The sequence below is a fragment of the Larus michahellis genome, chromosome 2 (genome assembly GCF_964199755.1).
Source record: "Larus michahellis chromosome 2, bLarMic1.1, whole genome shotgun sequence".
NCBI classification, from domain to species: Eukaryota; Metazoa; Chordata; class Aves; order Charadriiformes; family Laridae; genus Larus; species Larus michahellis.
The window spans coordinates 133,248,720-133,266,818 of record NC_133897.1 but is presented as its reverse complement, the minus strand read 5'-3'; the positions used below and the strand labels follow the sequence as shown (position 1 = coordinate 133,266,818).

The 18,099-nt window shown below is 41.6% G+C and overlaps 1 protein-coding gene across 3 annotated transcripts in view; it reads left to right on the top strand.

The window, feature by feature from the left end:
• NCOA2 (nuclear receptor coactivator 2) overlaps nt 1-17,520 on the top strand; it is a 194,462-nt gene extending 176,942 nt beyond the window's left edge. For all 3 annotated transcript variants that reach the window (XM_074577248.1, XM_074577247.1, XM_074577249.1), the window contains 6 exons: nt 764-841; nt 1,373-1,607; nt 3,520-3,697; nt 5,998-6,196; nt 11,717-11,806; nt 16,658-17,520. In XM_074577248.1, coding sequence (XP_074433349.1) covers nt 764-841; nt 1,373-1,607; nt 3,520-3,697; nt 5,998-6,196; nt 11,717-11,806; nt 16,658-16,669 — 792 coding nt within the window. In that variant the 3' untranslated portion in view covers nt 16,670-17,520. The remainder of the gene's footprint in view (nt 1-763; nt 842-1,372; nt 1,608-3,519; nt 3,698-5,997; nt 6,197-11,716; nt 11,807-16,657) is intronic.
• The last annotated feature ends 579 nt before the right edge of the window (nt 17,521-18,099 follow it).

Here is an 18,099-nt window from a genome sequence, read left to right as displayed (position 1 = left end):
GTTTTATTATAGCCTAGTTCCACTTTTTAAACTGAAAACACTAGCCATAATGAGTTTTGCCAAGACAGTACCTTGCGCAGTCTCTTTCTTGGTCTTTTTTTGCACCTTTCCGTTATTATTTCTATAATACTGTGCCTATAAGAATGTGCCTAGTATTTAAGCCTAGGTCTCACTAATTCTTCAAGCAAGGCTGCAGTGGTGCTTTTTGTTATATAAGTCTTTTTCTCTTTGTTATATCTTGACTATTCCAGCAATCTAAATGCTTTTATTGCTGCCTGATACCAACATCCTTTTTTAGTCCATGGCCTTCATCTACTTTTGAGGATCACTTTAAGTTGTTGTTTCTTATTTCGTTTTTAAATATACGGGTTCACAGTGCTATAAATAAGATATTAATGCTTTTCTAGTGGAGGAGGAAAGATCATTTCTGCCTTCAAACATCAGGATAGGCTCTAATTCAGAGTAAACCTCAACAGTCCAATGCCAAACTCAAAAAGGACAAGAGCTGTAAAGGCAGCATGTTTGGTAAACAGCTTAGTGGTTATTTGTATGGTGTATTACCTCCTTAAGAAACAGGATTCTGTGAATGATAGTAGGACTGGAGCAGGAAAACTAGTCCCTGTTTGAATATGTAAAACTAGGTCCTCAGACCAACTGGTTGTGACGTTGATATATATACCTCTGTATATAACATTTCCTTTTTCTTGTTTTCCTTCTAAAACCCTTGGGTTTTGGTGTTGCTTATGGGGTTTTTTTTCTTTAGAATCGGCAGCCACTGATAAATCAGATCAGCAGTGTCTCCAATATGAATCTGTCTTTGAGACCTGGAGTGCCAACACAGGTGAGATAAATAGTACTTTTTTTAAAAAAATCACTTTGTTTTCTTCTTTCTCCCCTCAGTTCAAAACAGTTGTAATGCCATGTGGTAAATACATACAATAAATTCTAAAGCTTGAGTACAAATAATGCAGTCTGTATGATAAGAAGTATTTTACTGTTTTATTTCTGAGAGTCTGTCTCATATTTACATGAGGTGGTTGGTTGTTTGCTAGAGATACGATATAACTGCATTTTTAACCAAGCTTCTCATTTCCGAAAGATGCATTTCTTTAATGAGCTACTCTATTTGCAATTACAAATCACTGCAACATTAAACACTGGTATTATTTCAGTTACTGACTCTTGCGCTGTTGGAAGTCTTTCCCAGCAGAAGTATTAATAGGATTATTTTCTTGCATTTAGTATTATTGTTAGTTGTGTGGTGGGGGAAAGAAAGAGCTGGAATCTTCTAGCTTGCTCCAGTGGAGGTGCCTCCACTGGTCAGGTTGCCTTAGACGTGGTTATTGATAGGTGGCGGTGGTTTTCCCTGCAGGGCCCCATCAACGCGCAGATGCTGGCGCAGAGGCAGCGGGAGATCCTGAGCCAGCACCTGCGGCAGCGGCAGATGCAGCAGCAGCAGCAGGTGCAGCAGCGGACACTGATGATGCGAGGGCAGGGCTTGAGCATGACCCCCAGCATGGTGGCCACTGGTGGCATACCAGCAACCATGAGCAATCCGCGGATCCCGCAGGCAAATGCGCAGCAGTTTCCATTTCCTCCAAACTACGGTACTGGTTCCACCTCCTCAGGGCATTTCGGCAGTCCCCCATGTGCCCCCCAGTGCTGGGTCCAAGTTCCCCCCCCCCCCCCGAGACAGACCTCTTGCCTGTCTCCCTGGGAACAACAGGAAACATGGAGCTTCAGGACCCTTGGGAGTCCTCAAATGCAACATGGTACCTTCCACTTTCCTGGCTCTAGTACCATGTATTCTCCATGCACCGCTCTTTTTTTGAGCAATAGCACAAGTGTGATGTGTTTATTTGCATATATCTATACATATATACACATACAAGTGTGTATGCACACAGGAACACACATACATGTACGTATTGGCTTGATGGACTCTGAATTTTGCCTAAACTCAACAAGCCAATACGTACAGTAAAAAGTGCAAATGAAGAAAAAGATAAGAATTGATGCTGGCAAACAGCATAAGGTGACCGGAAGCTTCATCAGAAGCAAAGTTGTACATAATCCTTTTAAATCATTTTTATATTGGTGGGGATTTTTTTGCATTTTGGTAATGAGGTATTGCTTAAGTATCAGCTAGATTCTTCGCCCAAAAAGATGATACTTCATGTGTGCATTATAATGTAAAATTAGCATCTAACTGTTGAGTTTAAATAATAAAAATTCGTTTCAGATTAGGTATTCCCTTCCCTGCTCTTAAACTTAGAATCATAGAATGGTCTGGATTGGAAGGGACCTTTAAATGTCATCTAGTCCAACTCCCCTGCAATAAGCAGGGATGTCTTCAACCAGACCAGGTTGCTCAGAGCCCCGTCCAACCTGACCTTGAATGTTTCCAGGGATGAGACATCTACCACCTCTCTGGGCAACCTGTGCCAGTGTTTCACCACCCTCATTGTAAAAGATTTCTTCCTTATAATCTAGTCTAAATCTACCCTCTTCTTGTTTAAAACCATTACCCCTTGTACCATCAAGAACTTGGGTGTGATATGATAGCTAATACCATTTTACTTGTATGTTTTACAAAGCTGTACACTGCTTTGTTCTGGGGGTGCATGGGGCCGTTACCTCCATACGGTTATTGTTATACAGCTTTTTTACTTTATTTAAGTTATCTTACAATTACATTACATAATGTGTAATGTGTAAGTTCTGCTGATATAACAAATTACGCCCATCCAATTCTAAATTTGCTGTCTGCTCATATTGATCTGTTATCCTTTACACCAGTAAGTCATGCAGACAGTGAATATAGGAATATATTTCATACACCTGATTCTTATGCCAGCATTAAGGGTGGCTTGTTTCTGTTGAGTATGGTGTTCATGATGAACTTAAATAAGACCAAAGTGACTTGGTTTAAAACAAAATTTTTGCACACAATTGGCATCTAACAGCTTAAATTAGGTTTTCTTTGCATCTAGATTATTTTTTGATTTTACAAAGTCATTAAATGCTTGCACAAAATGTCATTACCTGTTTTTGCAGGGACACAGAAATAGAGATACGAAGGTACTAGGAACTTTAGAAAAAGTTGAAAATTATAGCCTAAATGTTAAAAGGTAGTGCCATGCAGTAAATGGGTCATGCATAACTTTCACCAAAATGGATTTATAGGCAGAAGCAAAATGTTTTATTTGTTGTTTTGAATGCAGTTTCTGAAAAAAGAAATTTACTAGTGTTCTTCTTTCAGTTTGTAGAGAGGAGAGACCGCTTGTGTGATTACAACACACAGGTAGCCAACACAGTTATGCAGAATTATTTTTTTTAAGGTTATATATAAGTATTAGTTGATGATGTCTTGCTTTTAATCTAGATCCCACATTAAGACACAAGGTTGTAAGTTCCACATGACATAAGTAGGACTGTGTAAAGACATGTCTGCAGGTATGAGCTCTTGGCTTGTTTTGACTTTGAATGTACGGTGGCTAAATTTCTCATTTTCTTCAGGTATTAGTCAGCAGCCCGATCCAGGCTTCACGGGGGCCACCACTCCTCAGAGTCCACTGATGTCCCCAAGACTGGCTCATACGCAAAGCCCCATGATTCAGCAGTCTCAGGCTAATCCTGCCTATCAGTCCTCTACGGAGATGAATGGGTGGGCACAAGGGAATATGGGTGGAAACAGGTAAATCCAGAACAAAACCAAAATGAACACACAGAGTTATGGGGTCATTTATTGTCTACGCTTACTTATGGGGTTGTTTATATGTAATTGTTTGCTTGTTTGTTTGTTGTTAACTATCTATCCTAAAAGAGATTTCTTTTCAATTTGGCTTGACGGGTTGGTTTAAATTCTGCCTTCGTACCAGGCAAAGTGAGTGCATAGCTAAAAGACCTGCATCCACACAATGCATTGCTTTGTCTGTGATAACTGATGAAACACTGTGTGTCCTTAAGAAGCACAACTGCTGCACAGTGAGCTCCAGCCCCTAACATTTGTGTGGATGCACTTCTTCTGCGTACGATTTTGATGTGCCACCATGCTGCTTTCCACACGGACGGACCAGCTGAGCCATTCCCTACCGCTCAGGAATTGCAGTGACTGGATATCACTTCCCACTTCAAAACGCCGGAGTGCAACCAGGTTCAGTCCATTAGTGCTTGCACATACTGGGAGTCAGCATATTAACTGTCATTCTCCGAGAGCATTGTAGCATGCCTCGTGCATGCAGTCACCTTTTCAGTTGAGGCCCCTGCCCCAGTTGGTACCGCTCTAATAATCAGTCTGTCCACATTGAGTGGGTTGGGTGTTGAACGTTATCAGTAGGCAGCAGCGAGCTTCCAGATGGCAACGATCTGTGCTTTTCACTGCAAGACAGGAGGAGCTATCAGGTTGGTGTCCAGCCTGTATCACTTGACACTGGGGTGCACACAGTTGTCTTCTAGCACAGTGCTTTTGTCATCTTGAAGTTCTCAGGCTGCTCTTACTATCCCAGACCAGCAACAGACAGTTTTCCCACTGGTTGACAAAGATCTAATAAACCCGGAAAAACAGTATTTCCATGATGAGGCTGATCCAGGTTCCCCTTCAAGCAACTGATTTGTCTCTCATCCTCATCCTTGTCCCTGACTCTTCCTCACTGTCTTCCTGAAGCATTTGCAGGAGACATACCTACTGCTGTTGTGGCTTCTGCTGAAGTGGCAGCAGGGACAGCTCGATAAGGCTAGTGGTTGGCTTGCTGAACTGCAGCTCTACAGCAGAGACATGTCAAATGCGTTTACACAAGCCACTGAGTATTCACAATGATCTGTAGTGTACTGTTTCAGCCATCCAGATAACAACTTAAAAATGGGGTTAGGTGGCCTGAAAAGACGTGGAATTGGAAGGAAGAGAATGGTGGGATTTTCCGAGTTTGGTCCTGTGCCCAGAATGCCGTTGCACTCCACCAACTCTCACAGTGCGCGGCAGTAGCCTAATGGCATACCCAAGTGCAAGGTTGAGCATTAACCCTGAAAGATTTCTTCAGCTGTGGGAGCAGTGCTTCGCAGGGAAGTAAAAGTCAGCCATTGATACGGAGGGGCTTACTGTGTGCCATCCGACACACAGCAGCCCTTCCACAGTATGTCAGTCTAATGCAGATCCTCTAAACGGACACGCTGTCAGTAAGAAATACTCCATTGACTGTTGGATTATGCTCAAAGAGTAGAAAAGACTGATGTGTAAATAGTGAAGTGCATTTTAAGAAATATAGAAAAGTCTCTCACATGATTTTGAACATAACGGGAAGAAACATACTACCCAGAAAGCACTTTGAATAAAAACTGGGATGAGAGCTTCCAGAGTTACTCCTCCATAAATTGTTCTGAAATGGCCTTAAAGGAACACGGAGGGTAATTGTCTTAGACTTTATGTTGTTTCTTACAGTGTTACATTTTCAAAACTTGATGCTAAGATTTAGTAAATCAATTTCTGCACAATTGCATGTCTATATTTGTGAGCCCACTTGCCATAACTGTATGTGCAAATCTGGTATTCATATGTGCAAACAACCTCTTTTGCAAAAACAAAGCTTATTAGATCAGATCCAATTTCAGCTCAACAATCCTGTGCTGTGGTAACACTGGAGGGAGAATAAGGTGTTTTCCTTTCCTTCCAAAAATTACTTTCCCAAACTTAGTTAACACGTTTAACAAAGCCCATTTGTGCAGCTAATTGGCTGTTACTGCACACACATAACAGATTTGTACTCTGCCATAGTTTCACACGCAAAGGCATGCATTTTTGTGCACAGACATGGGACCTTAAATTTTGAAAAATCTATTCTTTAGATGTTAATATAGCTGAAAAACTAGTTTTTCCTTTTAACTTGGAATAAATGAGAGTATATACAAATTCTAGCTTAAGATATATTAAAAAGAGAGTAGTTTCTTAGTGGCTTCAGCATTCTAAGTCTGACACATTGCTTTTTCCATTCCTTGCTGTAGCATGTTTTCACAACAGTCCCCACCACATTTTGGGCAGCAAGCAAGCACCAGCATGTACAATAATAACATGAACATCAGTGTATCCATGGCAACCAACACAAGTGGTATGAACAACATGAACCAGATGACAGGGCAGATCAGCATGACCTCAGCGACCTCTGTGCCTACATCAGGGTTGTCCTCCATGGGTCCTGAGCAGGTGAGAATTTAAGGACTTCAGAGAGGATTTTCTGTGACTTTCAGTAGTTTTTCAGGTCCGCTGCGTTGGGCTGTAACTGCTGTAAGCCATTACATTTCTTTTACTAGTTTTCTTGAGAAATGATGATGTTAAAAAGGCTTTGTTTTTAGCTCTGCACTCAGATAACCAAGGTGAACGATGAGGTAGAGAGCACTCTTTGCATCTAAATTTCCCATTTTGACCTAGCACCACCTTAGCTAGCACATGTAGTTGCTCCTGGACTTCCATGGAAAGCGCGTGCTGGTCTAGCTCCTGTTCTCAGTAGGTAAGTTTCTGTAGCACAGTTGCAGGTCACCAGTGTCCTTGCTAATTTTCTCAGCAGTGGAGGCTAGGACTGAATGGCAGGCAGCTGTTTCCTTTCCTAGAGGTAAGAGGCGAAGGACTGGCATGGGCAGTGCGTGGAAGATGCTTCTACTGCCACTGTGTGTGTAGTACCAGACAATAGACAGCCAACTTCAAGAACTATCAATCTGGCACCTTCATAAGCACAAAATCCACACTTCTTGTAATGTGGTGCATATAAAATAGGTTGCCAAATCAATAGGTAAGTGCCCTGTTCTTTTCTGCTGAGAGAAGGTTTACGCACTCGATTTTATTTGAGACTGTTACTTAGGGTATCTGAAATAAGGAAAATAACATTTCTGTTGGTTGACCTGCAATTAAACTCATACAGTATATTAATAAGTCTTTGACAAGCAAGTCCTCTTAATTAACAGGTTCATATGTTTGTTTCAGAGCTGAACTCCCATTTGTTCAACACACAGACTTGAAATTAGGGACTTTTCTTAGAAATATTGGCAGGAAAGTACCTCTTGTGTCTTCAGGCAGCATCTCTTGCTATAGTGGACAATATCATAAACCTTTTTTCTGAGACCACAGCATTCCACTTTAAAGCTGGTTGTATTACTGGCTTGTTAATGTATGTCCTGTTTCCAGCCTAAATTTGGTAACAGAGTATTTACTTTTACAGTATTTTAAGTACTTTAGCTTAAACAGCTCTTTTCTCTTCTTGTATTTTAGAAAGCCATTTTATCAACATGATTTTTTTTCTTGGTTTGAGGTTGTGGGATTGTTTTGTTTTGGGTTTCTTGGGGTTTTTATTGTAAGTTAAACAAGCCACAATGTTTCAGTCTCTTCTTCTAGGCTTTAAATTCCTTTTCCGCACCTGTTCCAGTTTGAATCGCTATTTCCTAAGCACCAGAGCCATGTACGTAACACTAGTTCTTCCCCATTTCTCTTGGAATACTCTGACAGATATAGCCCCAGATCACATTTGTCTTTTACAGCTGCCACATACTGGTGACCTGAAGTAATTTTGATACTCCCAAATTTGTCACCTTCTCTGATATTCCCAGTTGCTACGCCCAACTATAGAAGACAGTTTTTATTGTTATTAGTTTCCAATAGTAAAACCAAAAAAGAAGTAGTGGGGATTTGGAGGTCACATCCCAGTCTGATTTCTCGGCATGCCCGTGATACAGAATTTTCCCCAGGAACCTGTATTGAGAAATGTGCATTATAGAAAGAGATCTGGTTTTATTTCAAGTATTTCCATGCAGACTACTGTTTCCACCAGCACAGTTGTCACACTGCTTTTCCTTCCTGTTAGACCACAAGATCTTTTTTCAAGATAGCATTTATCTAACTTCCAGTAAGCTGAATAGGCTGAGGGTCTTTATCCACCTCATCAGTCCCTTTTGTGGATCTACTCTAAACTCCATTGTTGTAACCTCCTTCTAGAAGCATGAACAGAGTAATCAGAGACGGTGATTTAACAGTGACTGCACCAAAGCTGTGTAGAGTCAAGTTCTGCTTGTAATTTCTCTTTCGATCCACGGGTTGCCTTGGCTCTGGTGGTGACAATGTCGCACTGGAGAGCACATGCTAAAACCCTTACGATGATCCCCAAATCCTCCTCAGCGCATTCTACATAGATGAAAACTATGTTCTTTTTTCCCAAAATGCATTACTTTCCTTAAGTGCTGTGGCTCATTCTGTAACAGTAACCTGTTTTCCTCCTGATTTACCACCCCAGCACTGTGTCATCTGCAAACTCTGCAAATGTTTTATGTTTCATCTAGGTCAGGGGTGGCCAGCTGGCAGCTGAGGGGCCATTTCTGGGCCACAGGACAGTACTTTTTAGTCCTCAGGAATGTTTGCTGTGCTGCTTCACATTTTCTTTTCTGAGAGACAGGAATAAATAAAAATGTTAATACTAAAATTGGGGTGGTTTTTTTCTGTGTTCAGGGCATGTTGTTTTACAATTTGGCATCTTTATTTAGCAATTGACCTAGGCTGTGCTACACTTTTTCTTGTAACTGGTGGTTTTCAAAACGACTAAGTTTTCTTTAATTCTGCTGACTGTTGCCATTTCATTCATTCTTTTGGCTTTTTTTATACTCTCACCTACACTTTTGCTTACTTATTCATTGCCATTTTTTTGTTCCATAATACATAATTGTAACTTCACATGCTCATCTCTTTCAAACCACAGTGAGTAACAGTGGTTATACTACGAATGTGTTCCAGCTTTTGAAAAAAAAAAACACTTCATATGTTATTGGATGGTTTTGGAATTAATATATATTACTTGTTACTAGAAAGCTGTGCCAGCTTATTTACCTGGTGAGAAGCAAGTATATTATCTTTGGTACCAAACAGGTTGTTTTGGCTCTGTCACCATGAAGATTCTCTGTGTCTTCTGTCTCTCTTTGTGGCATTACACGGGATCATAGAGACATATCCAGAGCTCAAAAATACTAAGTTTGGCATTTATCAGCTCATACTGGTCTATCTCCAGCTTATCTTGTTTACTACCTAGACTCCAAGCATTGCCAAGTAGAAAATGAAGATTTTTCCAAAATTTTGTGTTTCCCCTGGGCTTGCTATTTATGATGCTTAGAGACTCGTTTATGTACAGATCTTGTCTCGTTATCATCTCTTCTCCTTTAAAATTACGTTAAAGCTTCTAGGCTGCTCTTACTAGTGTGTCTTCTAGGAGGCTGATACCAGGAATGCTGAAACGCTGGCTGCCAGGTTTGCAGGTTCCTTCTGTCCAAAACAGCTTCCCCAGGCGTCGAGAAAGTCTAAACCTTCCCAGTGTCGCACCATTCACACAACTTACTGTCTCCTTGTCCTCATCGTCTTCTTGTTTGCACAATGGACCGTTGCCATATTTTTTTGCCTGTTATTTATTTTGCATCACAGATCCATGTTACTTATGGAGTTGTCAGAGAAGCGATTTGAAACCTATGCAAGAGAAAAGCCTTTGCTTTTGCTTGAAATAAACCGCTATCTGGATGTCCGCTCAGAGTAAATGTTTATTAATCTGCACAGGTGCAGGACTTCCCAGGCCAAAATTATCATGGCATCTACACAGAGTTACCTTGAAACAGTGTGTTGATTTTGTTCAGCATACTGGATGAAAGGAGCTCTGGAGTGGTAGGAAACTTCTCTTATTAGACACCTTGTATGTAATTCTGCTCTATTAGCAGAAGGCTGTATTAATGTGCTTAATTGCAAAGGAACTGTAAAACATCTTCTGTCTCAGTCAGATTTCATATCTGATAACACCACTTGACCTGTCTCCAGAAAATGATAAAACCCCTTCCGTTTCTTTATCCTTCTCCATACTTTTCTGATTGAATTGTTATTGCAGTCAGAAAAGTTACTGTGTGAATGTGGAGTGTTTTGTTTCAGGAACTTAGGAAGCAAAATGTATTCATATAACAAAATGGTGGGGTTTTTTTATATCTGTTACTGTGCCAGTCAGGATTCTTGCATCATCACCAGCAAAGAGATTCTGTGATAGGAACTTCGCTGGTGCCTTTGCTGCTTTTGTGGCATGCAGCCTGGAACCATCTTCCTTTTCCATACCTGTCCTAACTCTGCAAATCACGCACTCATCTTTTTGCTCTAAAACTGCTGTTGATTCAGTATACAAATTTTTTTATTTCTGCCTTTTATTATTTCCTTCCTTTGTCTGCTGAACAAACAGAAAAGGCATCTGTGCCCGTGCATTCCGATGAATGCTGGTCAATAGCAGAAAACACTTTTCCAAAGATGGGTTCTGTTGCTTAGTCAAATGCATGTGGATAAAGCTCTGAAGCTGTCTACTTCCTTTCTTACCGAACAAAATAGTGTGGTTCTCTTCCCTTCTGATTTAAATTTTCAGATTCAGGTTTAAAAATCTGGCCATTTGTATTAAGCAGAAAGCATCACTGGAAGGCATGCAGTGCTGAACAATCAATTTCTTCAGAGTTGAAACTCCTATGGCAAAAATATTTAAGTTTTTAACCTTTCCTGTTGAACTGCAGTCTTGTCTCCGGCAGCATTTGAAACCACCTCTTTAGGTGGTTGCATGTGATTGCATTTAGCTTTGCGACGATTTGCAAAACTGGTGAATAGCAACAGAAACAGCAGTCGGGAGGACCTGAAATGAGACGGCTTCGGTGTGGTGCATGCAAGACAGTCCCCCCCCGTTGCTGCAGCAGGTTGCTGTAGCTGAAGCGAGGTAGTGCAGTGGCAGAACCTCCTCTCCTTGGCAACATGAGCCTCCTAAAGGGCAGGTGACACAGAAAACATCTTTTTCCTTCCAGCAAAATCTGTAGGGGCGTATCTTCACTATCAGCACATCCATCTAGTCTGAGGGAAGTAACAGAACTGAGTCAACAAAGGCTCCCTAGGAAAAGGTTTCTTTCCCTGTAAAACTTCTAAGAAGTCTGGATTTTCTAATCTTTCAGAACCGTGCTGAAGGGCTGTGTTTTGTATTTTATACCAGTTTCCTACACAGTGAGATTAATCCTTTGATTTAGCAAGCAATGCTGTAAATTTGGCAAGCCACTCTTTCCACATAACTAAGCATGACAGACCCTTTGGTTGTGCAGAAACGCACAGCTTCAGTACTTCCCCGTGGCTGTGTTCTGAAAACTGTTGAGACCATCCCTTTAGGAAAGCATGCAGCTGCAGGTTTTCCTGTTTAATGCTATCTTTCTCCCTTTCCTTACAAGTAGAAAAGTGTCATTAAAGCTAAGTCAATAGTTGGTATAATTCAGCCTACGTGTTATCTCATCAGGCTTTGAAAAAATTGTGTGGTGGTTTGCAAGCAGAAAAGCGGTGTGTTATTGAGGTTAGGAAAGCAGTTACGCGTTTCTGGTTTCAGGGCTTTCATAGCAGGCATGTCCTCTTCAAATAATACTGACCTAATTTATGGAGCCTGTTTTGTAAAATATGCACAAGGGTCATAGTATCAGGAATGAAATCTTTGTTGTTGACTGTGAAGCAGAATAATACGAGTCAAGCACACGCTGCACAAGAAGGGTGCTCAGCTATATAGTCACTTCCCCGACTGCAAGATCATATCAAAAGTGAATGCTGGTATATGCAAGTAGCGTAGTGGTTTCTAATGCTTCTTTTTAATTCCCACCCCTCTTCCCAACCTATTTTTTTAATTTGTTCTTCTTCATATCTTGTTACCAATAGGTTAATGATCCTGCTATGAGGGGAGGCAATCTTTTTCCAAACCAGCTGCCTGGAATGGATATGATAAAGCAGGACGGAGATGCAACACGGGTGAGAAATGACATACCTAGGCATACAGAGGCAACTATGAATGTCTAGAATTATAGAACGGATACAGTATCTTTTTACTTACAGAGTTAAAAATACCCAGGGTAATAGTAATTAAGTTTTTTGCAGTTAATTTTTTAAATTCTGCTTTTGGTGACATCTGTATTAAGTTGCTTGTTTACATCCCACTAGCATTACTGAAGTGAATAATACAAAATACATTTACATTACCAGAATACGTTATTGAATTAACAGTATAGTTGTATTTGCTTTTTACAGAGCAATTACATGACTATTTGCTGATGATGGGAAAGCCCTACTGTTGATTTATATTCGCACTGCCGCATGTTTAACCCACTTCATGTTTCATCCTGCCTAAGTGTTTTTCCACTTCTGGATGCATTATACTTAGGGCAAAAAAAATCTCATGAATTATTTATTACTTTCTGTACAGTGCTGCTTCTGAGAAGAGCGGTAGAACTGAACTGATTTTCACACAGATTTCCAACCGACAGGGTAATTAGTGATTTGCTTAGGTGAAAAGCGATTTGTATTCCAGACAGTAACAGCACTAAAGGAAAAGACATTGTGGAGCTCTTGGCACGCGGCCAAGTAGAGGAGGTGGGTTTTTACGTGCCCCTCCTCAGCGCTGGGGTTTGGGTTTTTGGCTGGTTTTTGGTTTGTTGTTTTTTTTTTTTTTCTTAATGGAAATAATCTTCGTTGAAGATGAAGTTTGTTCCACCAGACCCCGGCATTCCGAGACCTGCTGTGGTTTGGAACTGCAGCGCAGCCTCTTCCCTGCCGGCCCACCCGCCCGAGCGGGAGGCGCTGACGCCGCTGCGCCGCCTCGCACACAAACCTGTGCGTGCATTGTGACGTCACCAGGGACGCAGGGCCGGTGCCGCGCGCGGGAAGCGCCATCTAGCGGCTGCCGCGTGCCGCCGCTCCTCCCCCGCTCTGCCGGTCCAGAGGATGGGGACGGGAAGGCGTTAAAATTAAGGCTTTGAGTCGGCCGTTCCCCGAGCTCCTTGTTGTACGCGAAATGGGCGGATCTAACCCGTTATTGCCCCTGGAGTCACGGCAACAACCGGCTTGAGGTCCATCCCTTGCACCATCGTTTGCTGTCATCGCCTTGGCCGCGGTGTTGAAATCAGAAAGGTGCCGTTAAATTAACAGATTTTTCTTATGCCGAATCCAATAGCAAAAGTTAAAAGTTTTCTGTTAGAGAAAAGAAATTGGAATTGGAAGGGAAATGAAAAAAAAAAAAAATCTGACTGCAAATGCATCAAGTTTAACGAAATTGAAGAATGTGAAAGTACTGAGGAAAAGTAACCGTATGTGTCTTTTATTGTATCCTTTTACTTGCACTCATAAGTGTTTAAAACTTCCTGGAGGCCAATTCTTTTCGCACCATCATCGTTCACATCGACAAACAAGTGCCTGTCTCCGAGAGTGGAGGATCTCTACAGCTCGCTCTCTACAGCTACCTGAAAGGAGGTCGTAGCGAGGCGGGGGTCGGGCTCTTCTCCCAAGTAACAGGCGATAGGACAAGAGGAAACGGCCTCAAGTTGCACCAGGGGAGGTTTTAAATTGGATATTAGGAAGAATTTTTACACTGAAAGTGTTATTAAACATTGGAACAGGCTGCCCAGGGAAGTGGTTGAGGCACCATCCCTGGAGGTATTTAAAAGACGGGCAGACACAGTGCTTAGAGACACAGTTAGTGCTGGTTTTTGTCAGAGTTAGGCTGATGGTTGGACTCGATGATCTGAAAGGTACCTTCCAACCTCGGCAATTCTATGATTCTATGATTGTGTAGAGAGTCTCTTCTGCAACCATTTCGTGGTCCCTTTGGTGATCAATAAAGAGATGTAGGATGTTCTGCTTTAGCGGAAGCTGTCATATACCAAGGCGTTATCTTCCTACTTAGTGCATTCCCCAACCAGTTAAACATCACATGCTGAGAGAAGCCAGACTGTCAGAGAACAAAATACCAGGTAGCACCGAGGAAAGAAAGGGAATAAGGCTGTGGAGGGGGAAGGAGACTGAAGAAGAGGAAAGAGGAGGTAGATTTTAAAGAACGGTTGAAGAGAGAAGGAAAAGAGAGTGGATGTGACAGAAAGGGTACAAGAGAGGGTGGAGAGAAGTCGGGGAAGACTGTGCAGTGGCAGGACTTGGGACAGGGAGTCTGTGGGGTTTTAGGTTAAAATAATGGAGTCGGTGCCATGACAGTGAGCTGGACAGTGGCCGTGCGTGAGAGCAGTTTTTGTCTCACCCGCAGAAAAGTAACTTGTTAAAACCTCTTGAATTGCTCTGTAAGGGTACATTGGACTGCACTCTGTGATTTTACTTTAATTCTACTAATGTAGCTCTGACTGACAAGGAAAATGTAGATGGTTCATATGCACTATTAATACCTTTCACTGAACTTTGAACTGTAATGGAGGTTAAGTAGCTGCTATTTTCATGAGTCCGTGCTATAAACTACTCCTACATAACCTTTTCTTAAAGCTCAAGCTGTGTAATTAGAAAACTGAGAGGATTAATGTGCTTCATGCCTTGGCAGTTGTGGTTTTAGTGTAGGAAAGCTGAGAAATTCATCTGACAAATGAGAAACTGAGAAACTCATCTGAAAAATTTGAGGGTTTTTTTCAATATTTCATAAAGTTGATCTCAACAACTGTATGTAAAAGGGATTGGTTCTGTTTGAGCAACCAGGAAATAACATGCTGTTGCTGAAATCAGTAGCACTAGGGATGTCAGATCTCTGCATTTGCTGTTTTACTTGGTTTGCTTTATGTTGTTTCACTTTGTTTTAACACGTTAAGGATAAAACTTCTACAGCTTAAGACTTGCAAGGATGCTACTGATGTTTATCAGAGAAGCTGTTTTTAAAGTAACTAGAGGACAGAGAATTTTCTCGCTCTTTCAAGGCGCTAAGTACCCTTCATTTGTAGAGCTGAAAATAGTTTAATATATTATTTTGCCATTTTTGGAACAAATTTATATTAAATAATATCATGTGGTAAAAGAAAATTTTTAACCTGCTCCTATTTAAAAGTAAATGTCTGAAGAATACTGTATGTAGCTGAGTTTTTGTGAGGGGTGTCCATTTTAGGTTAATAGAGTATAGCAGTAATCTTACAGTCAATGATCTTCAGGGTTTTCAGATTACTTCTTTACTCTGAAGTTTCATACATCAGCCATGGAAGTTATTCTGAGCAATTTTTCCCACATTCACTATCAGCCTGGAAATAGTGATTTGACATATTTCTTTAAAGTCCTATTTGCTTTGGTTATAACCAAATAAAAAAGAGTGGGGGAATGTTTTTCTTGAGGTACACTTGCGCCTTCTTTGTCTTATTCCCTCCTTTATATATTTTATCACACTGTGACTCAAATCTTTGTTGAATTATTTAAAAAAAAAATATTTACAGTGCATGATTTTTTTCAGATCACTGCTATATTGGAAGCATTTATTTAGCATCGCTGTAGATAGCTCCGTTTGCTAAACGTCCACTCTGAAAATAAGGACATCTTTGGATTTTCACTTCTGTTCCACACTGTACGACCAAAAAGCGCTAAGAGGGTCCCCAAACTGCCTCGCAGTGTGTCAGGGAGAAGAGCCAAACTTTAGCTTGTCCGTATTAGTCGGGATTTGACGGATGCGAATGTGGTGTCTCTGTGCTGTGATGAAGCGAGGAGGAGCAGGACTCACTGTGGTGACCTGTGGACCATGGTCATGGCTGGTCACCCCCAAAGAGCTCCAGCTGCACCAGCTGGGCTGGGAATAGCAGCTGTACAAAACATAGGACCTTGCTTTCCTGAGTCATGAGATGCTTCTTGATGCTGACTTTATTTGGCGATAGAGATGCATTTCTAGGCCTTCTGTGATGGCGGAGGAAAGTGCGGTAAAGTCCAAAGCATGGTGTAGACAGCTTCCAGAAGGCAGCCTAGCAGCGTGCACATGGGCTAGCAAAAAAGCTGCCCACTGCCAGCACCCAGAGTGAACAGGCCCTTCCTCATGCACGGCAGGAGGCTGCGAGCAAAGAGCCACAGGATGCGAGTGAAAAGCACCCCCAGGGGAGGAGAAAAATGGGTTTTGGCTGGATTGGCTCTGACCTGACTGACCACAGAGCCCCACGGGAGCGGGAGTTTGCAAGGGGAGGAAGGCGGAGAGGCACAGATTGCAGTCACTGGAAGGGATGGCCTTAAAACAACTGTCAAAACCACATCCTGAGGGGTTTTTTTTAAATAAGAAAGTACAAGATAATCAACTCAGCTGAAACCAGTTTGTATTCTGTTTGTGTAAAGACACTGCAAGGGTAATAAGTATGAGGTAAAGAACTTCTCTAGGATTCAGTAGCTGAATCTTTTTTTACTTATTTATTCCCATTTTTATTACGATTCTTGGAGGAGAAAGTGAACCAAGGCAGTTGTTTCCTTTGAGACTGATACAGCAGTAGCACAGGGAGATTTTGCACATACTCCAAATAGGAGACTATTCTTGAACTGTATTGCTGTGCCTTGAGCTGGGGTCTATGACAGGCAGATGGTCCTGAGTTGTTACAATGTCCATGACAATTGGAATGAATTAAGGACCTAAGAATGCAGTGAAATTAAACCCCCGCTTATACCAGTGGAATTAAATCGCAGGTCGGTTGTATCCGTGTGCACAAAGAAAAGTCTAGCTTTATGAATTCAAGTTGATTTCCAGGTTTACAATAATACACCAACGTACGATCGACGGTGGATGCTGCAGTCCAGCACCTAGCTCTCATTCACCTACCCATCTTTGCTGTCGCCGAAGGAAGAACTCATTTGTTTTTTCTCCCAATTTCTCTTTTTTTGCAGAAATATTGCTGACCCTGCGGGTGATTCGGTTGCTCCTTTCTTCAGCTGACTGGGCTTTTACGGCCCCAAATCCTTACCGGTTTGAAGAGCTGCGTCTGTTTGTCGTGACCCAGCTGAGCTGCCGGCGCCGGCCGACAGGACTCAGCCCGTCCTTCCCGAGGGGAGCCGGGCGGTCGTTGCCGAAGAGCGGCCTCTTCTTTGACAGTCTGAAGCTAGCGTACAGACAGTCGCTCAGTCTGTTCACTGCATTCACCTTAGTGCAACTTAGATCTCTCCTGCGAAGTAAATGTTGACAGGCAATTTTCATAAAACCATGTCAGATTGAATGTATTTAAATGTATGTATTTAAGGAAAAACAACCATGCTCTTGTTCTGTTTCTGTTTAGTTCTAGACCTTGGGGTTGTTTTTTGGGTTTTTTTTTGCTTTGTTTTCCCTGGCTTATTCAGTCGGTGCAAAGGATTCAGTTCCGTCTGAAAACTGGTGTTTTAGACTAAGGCCTGCATTTTGGGGCGGAGAGGAGGCGTGGAGGAGGGTGCAGAAGCAATGTCTGGTACATACAGAGACCTCCAACGAGCGCGGTCCACTGACAAGTCAGAGAAGATGAACCGATGCAGAAAACTACACAGACCAATTTTGAATGGGGTTAAAGTTGTAAAACAGATGAAAATTCCCCTGTGAGAGGGCTGTTTATAAGGGGCGTTTCGGTTGGGTTTTGTGGTAATGTTTGTAATGCAAGTCATGGATCCAAAAATACAAGTTGGTTACATTCTTATTTAATTAAATTCCTAACAATCACAGCAAATCCTGATTTTTTTTCACCTGGCTCTCCTGACCTCTGTCATCTTCCTCTTCTTTCTAATGGAAAAAAAAAAACCAAACAGGTTACCCCTTTATTTCCATAGGTGTGTTTCCAGCAATCTGGACGGCCAGTTACTGGATGCTGAACAGCAAAGTTCGATGGTTATGCATGTACTGATTATGGTAGTGGCGGAATTGGTGCATAATATCAAAAAGCTCAAGATACCTGCTTTAAAGCATGATAATTTCTGGTTCCCATCCCCCTAGCTGGGAAAATAACAATTCCTGTAAAACCTATAGCAGATATCACTACAGACTTCACCACTATCGTGTGTTTCTGATTATTTTAAAGCAGTGTGGACTACGAGGACGTTTTGTAAGGTACATAAAATCCAGTTTATATGTAAACAAGCAATAATTTAAGTTGAAGACTTAAGTGTTTTACTTGTATAATTTTTGTGAGATATACATGTTGTGAAGTTGATTCCAAATGAGGTACTTCAGTATTAAATTAGATATCTTCTTAGCCGTGTGTGTCTCCTGGAAAAGTGTTTTGTAAAGGATCACAATGCCTTGATTAGACCTAATTTGTAGGCTTGAGACTTCTCATTTTCTAAACCTTGTGATTCTGCTCATAATGTCA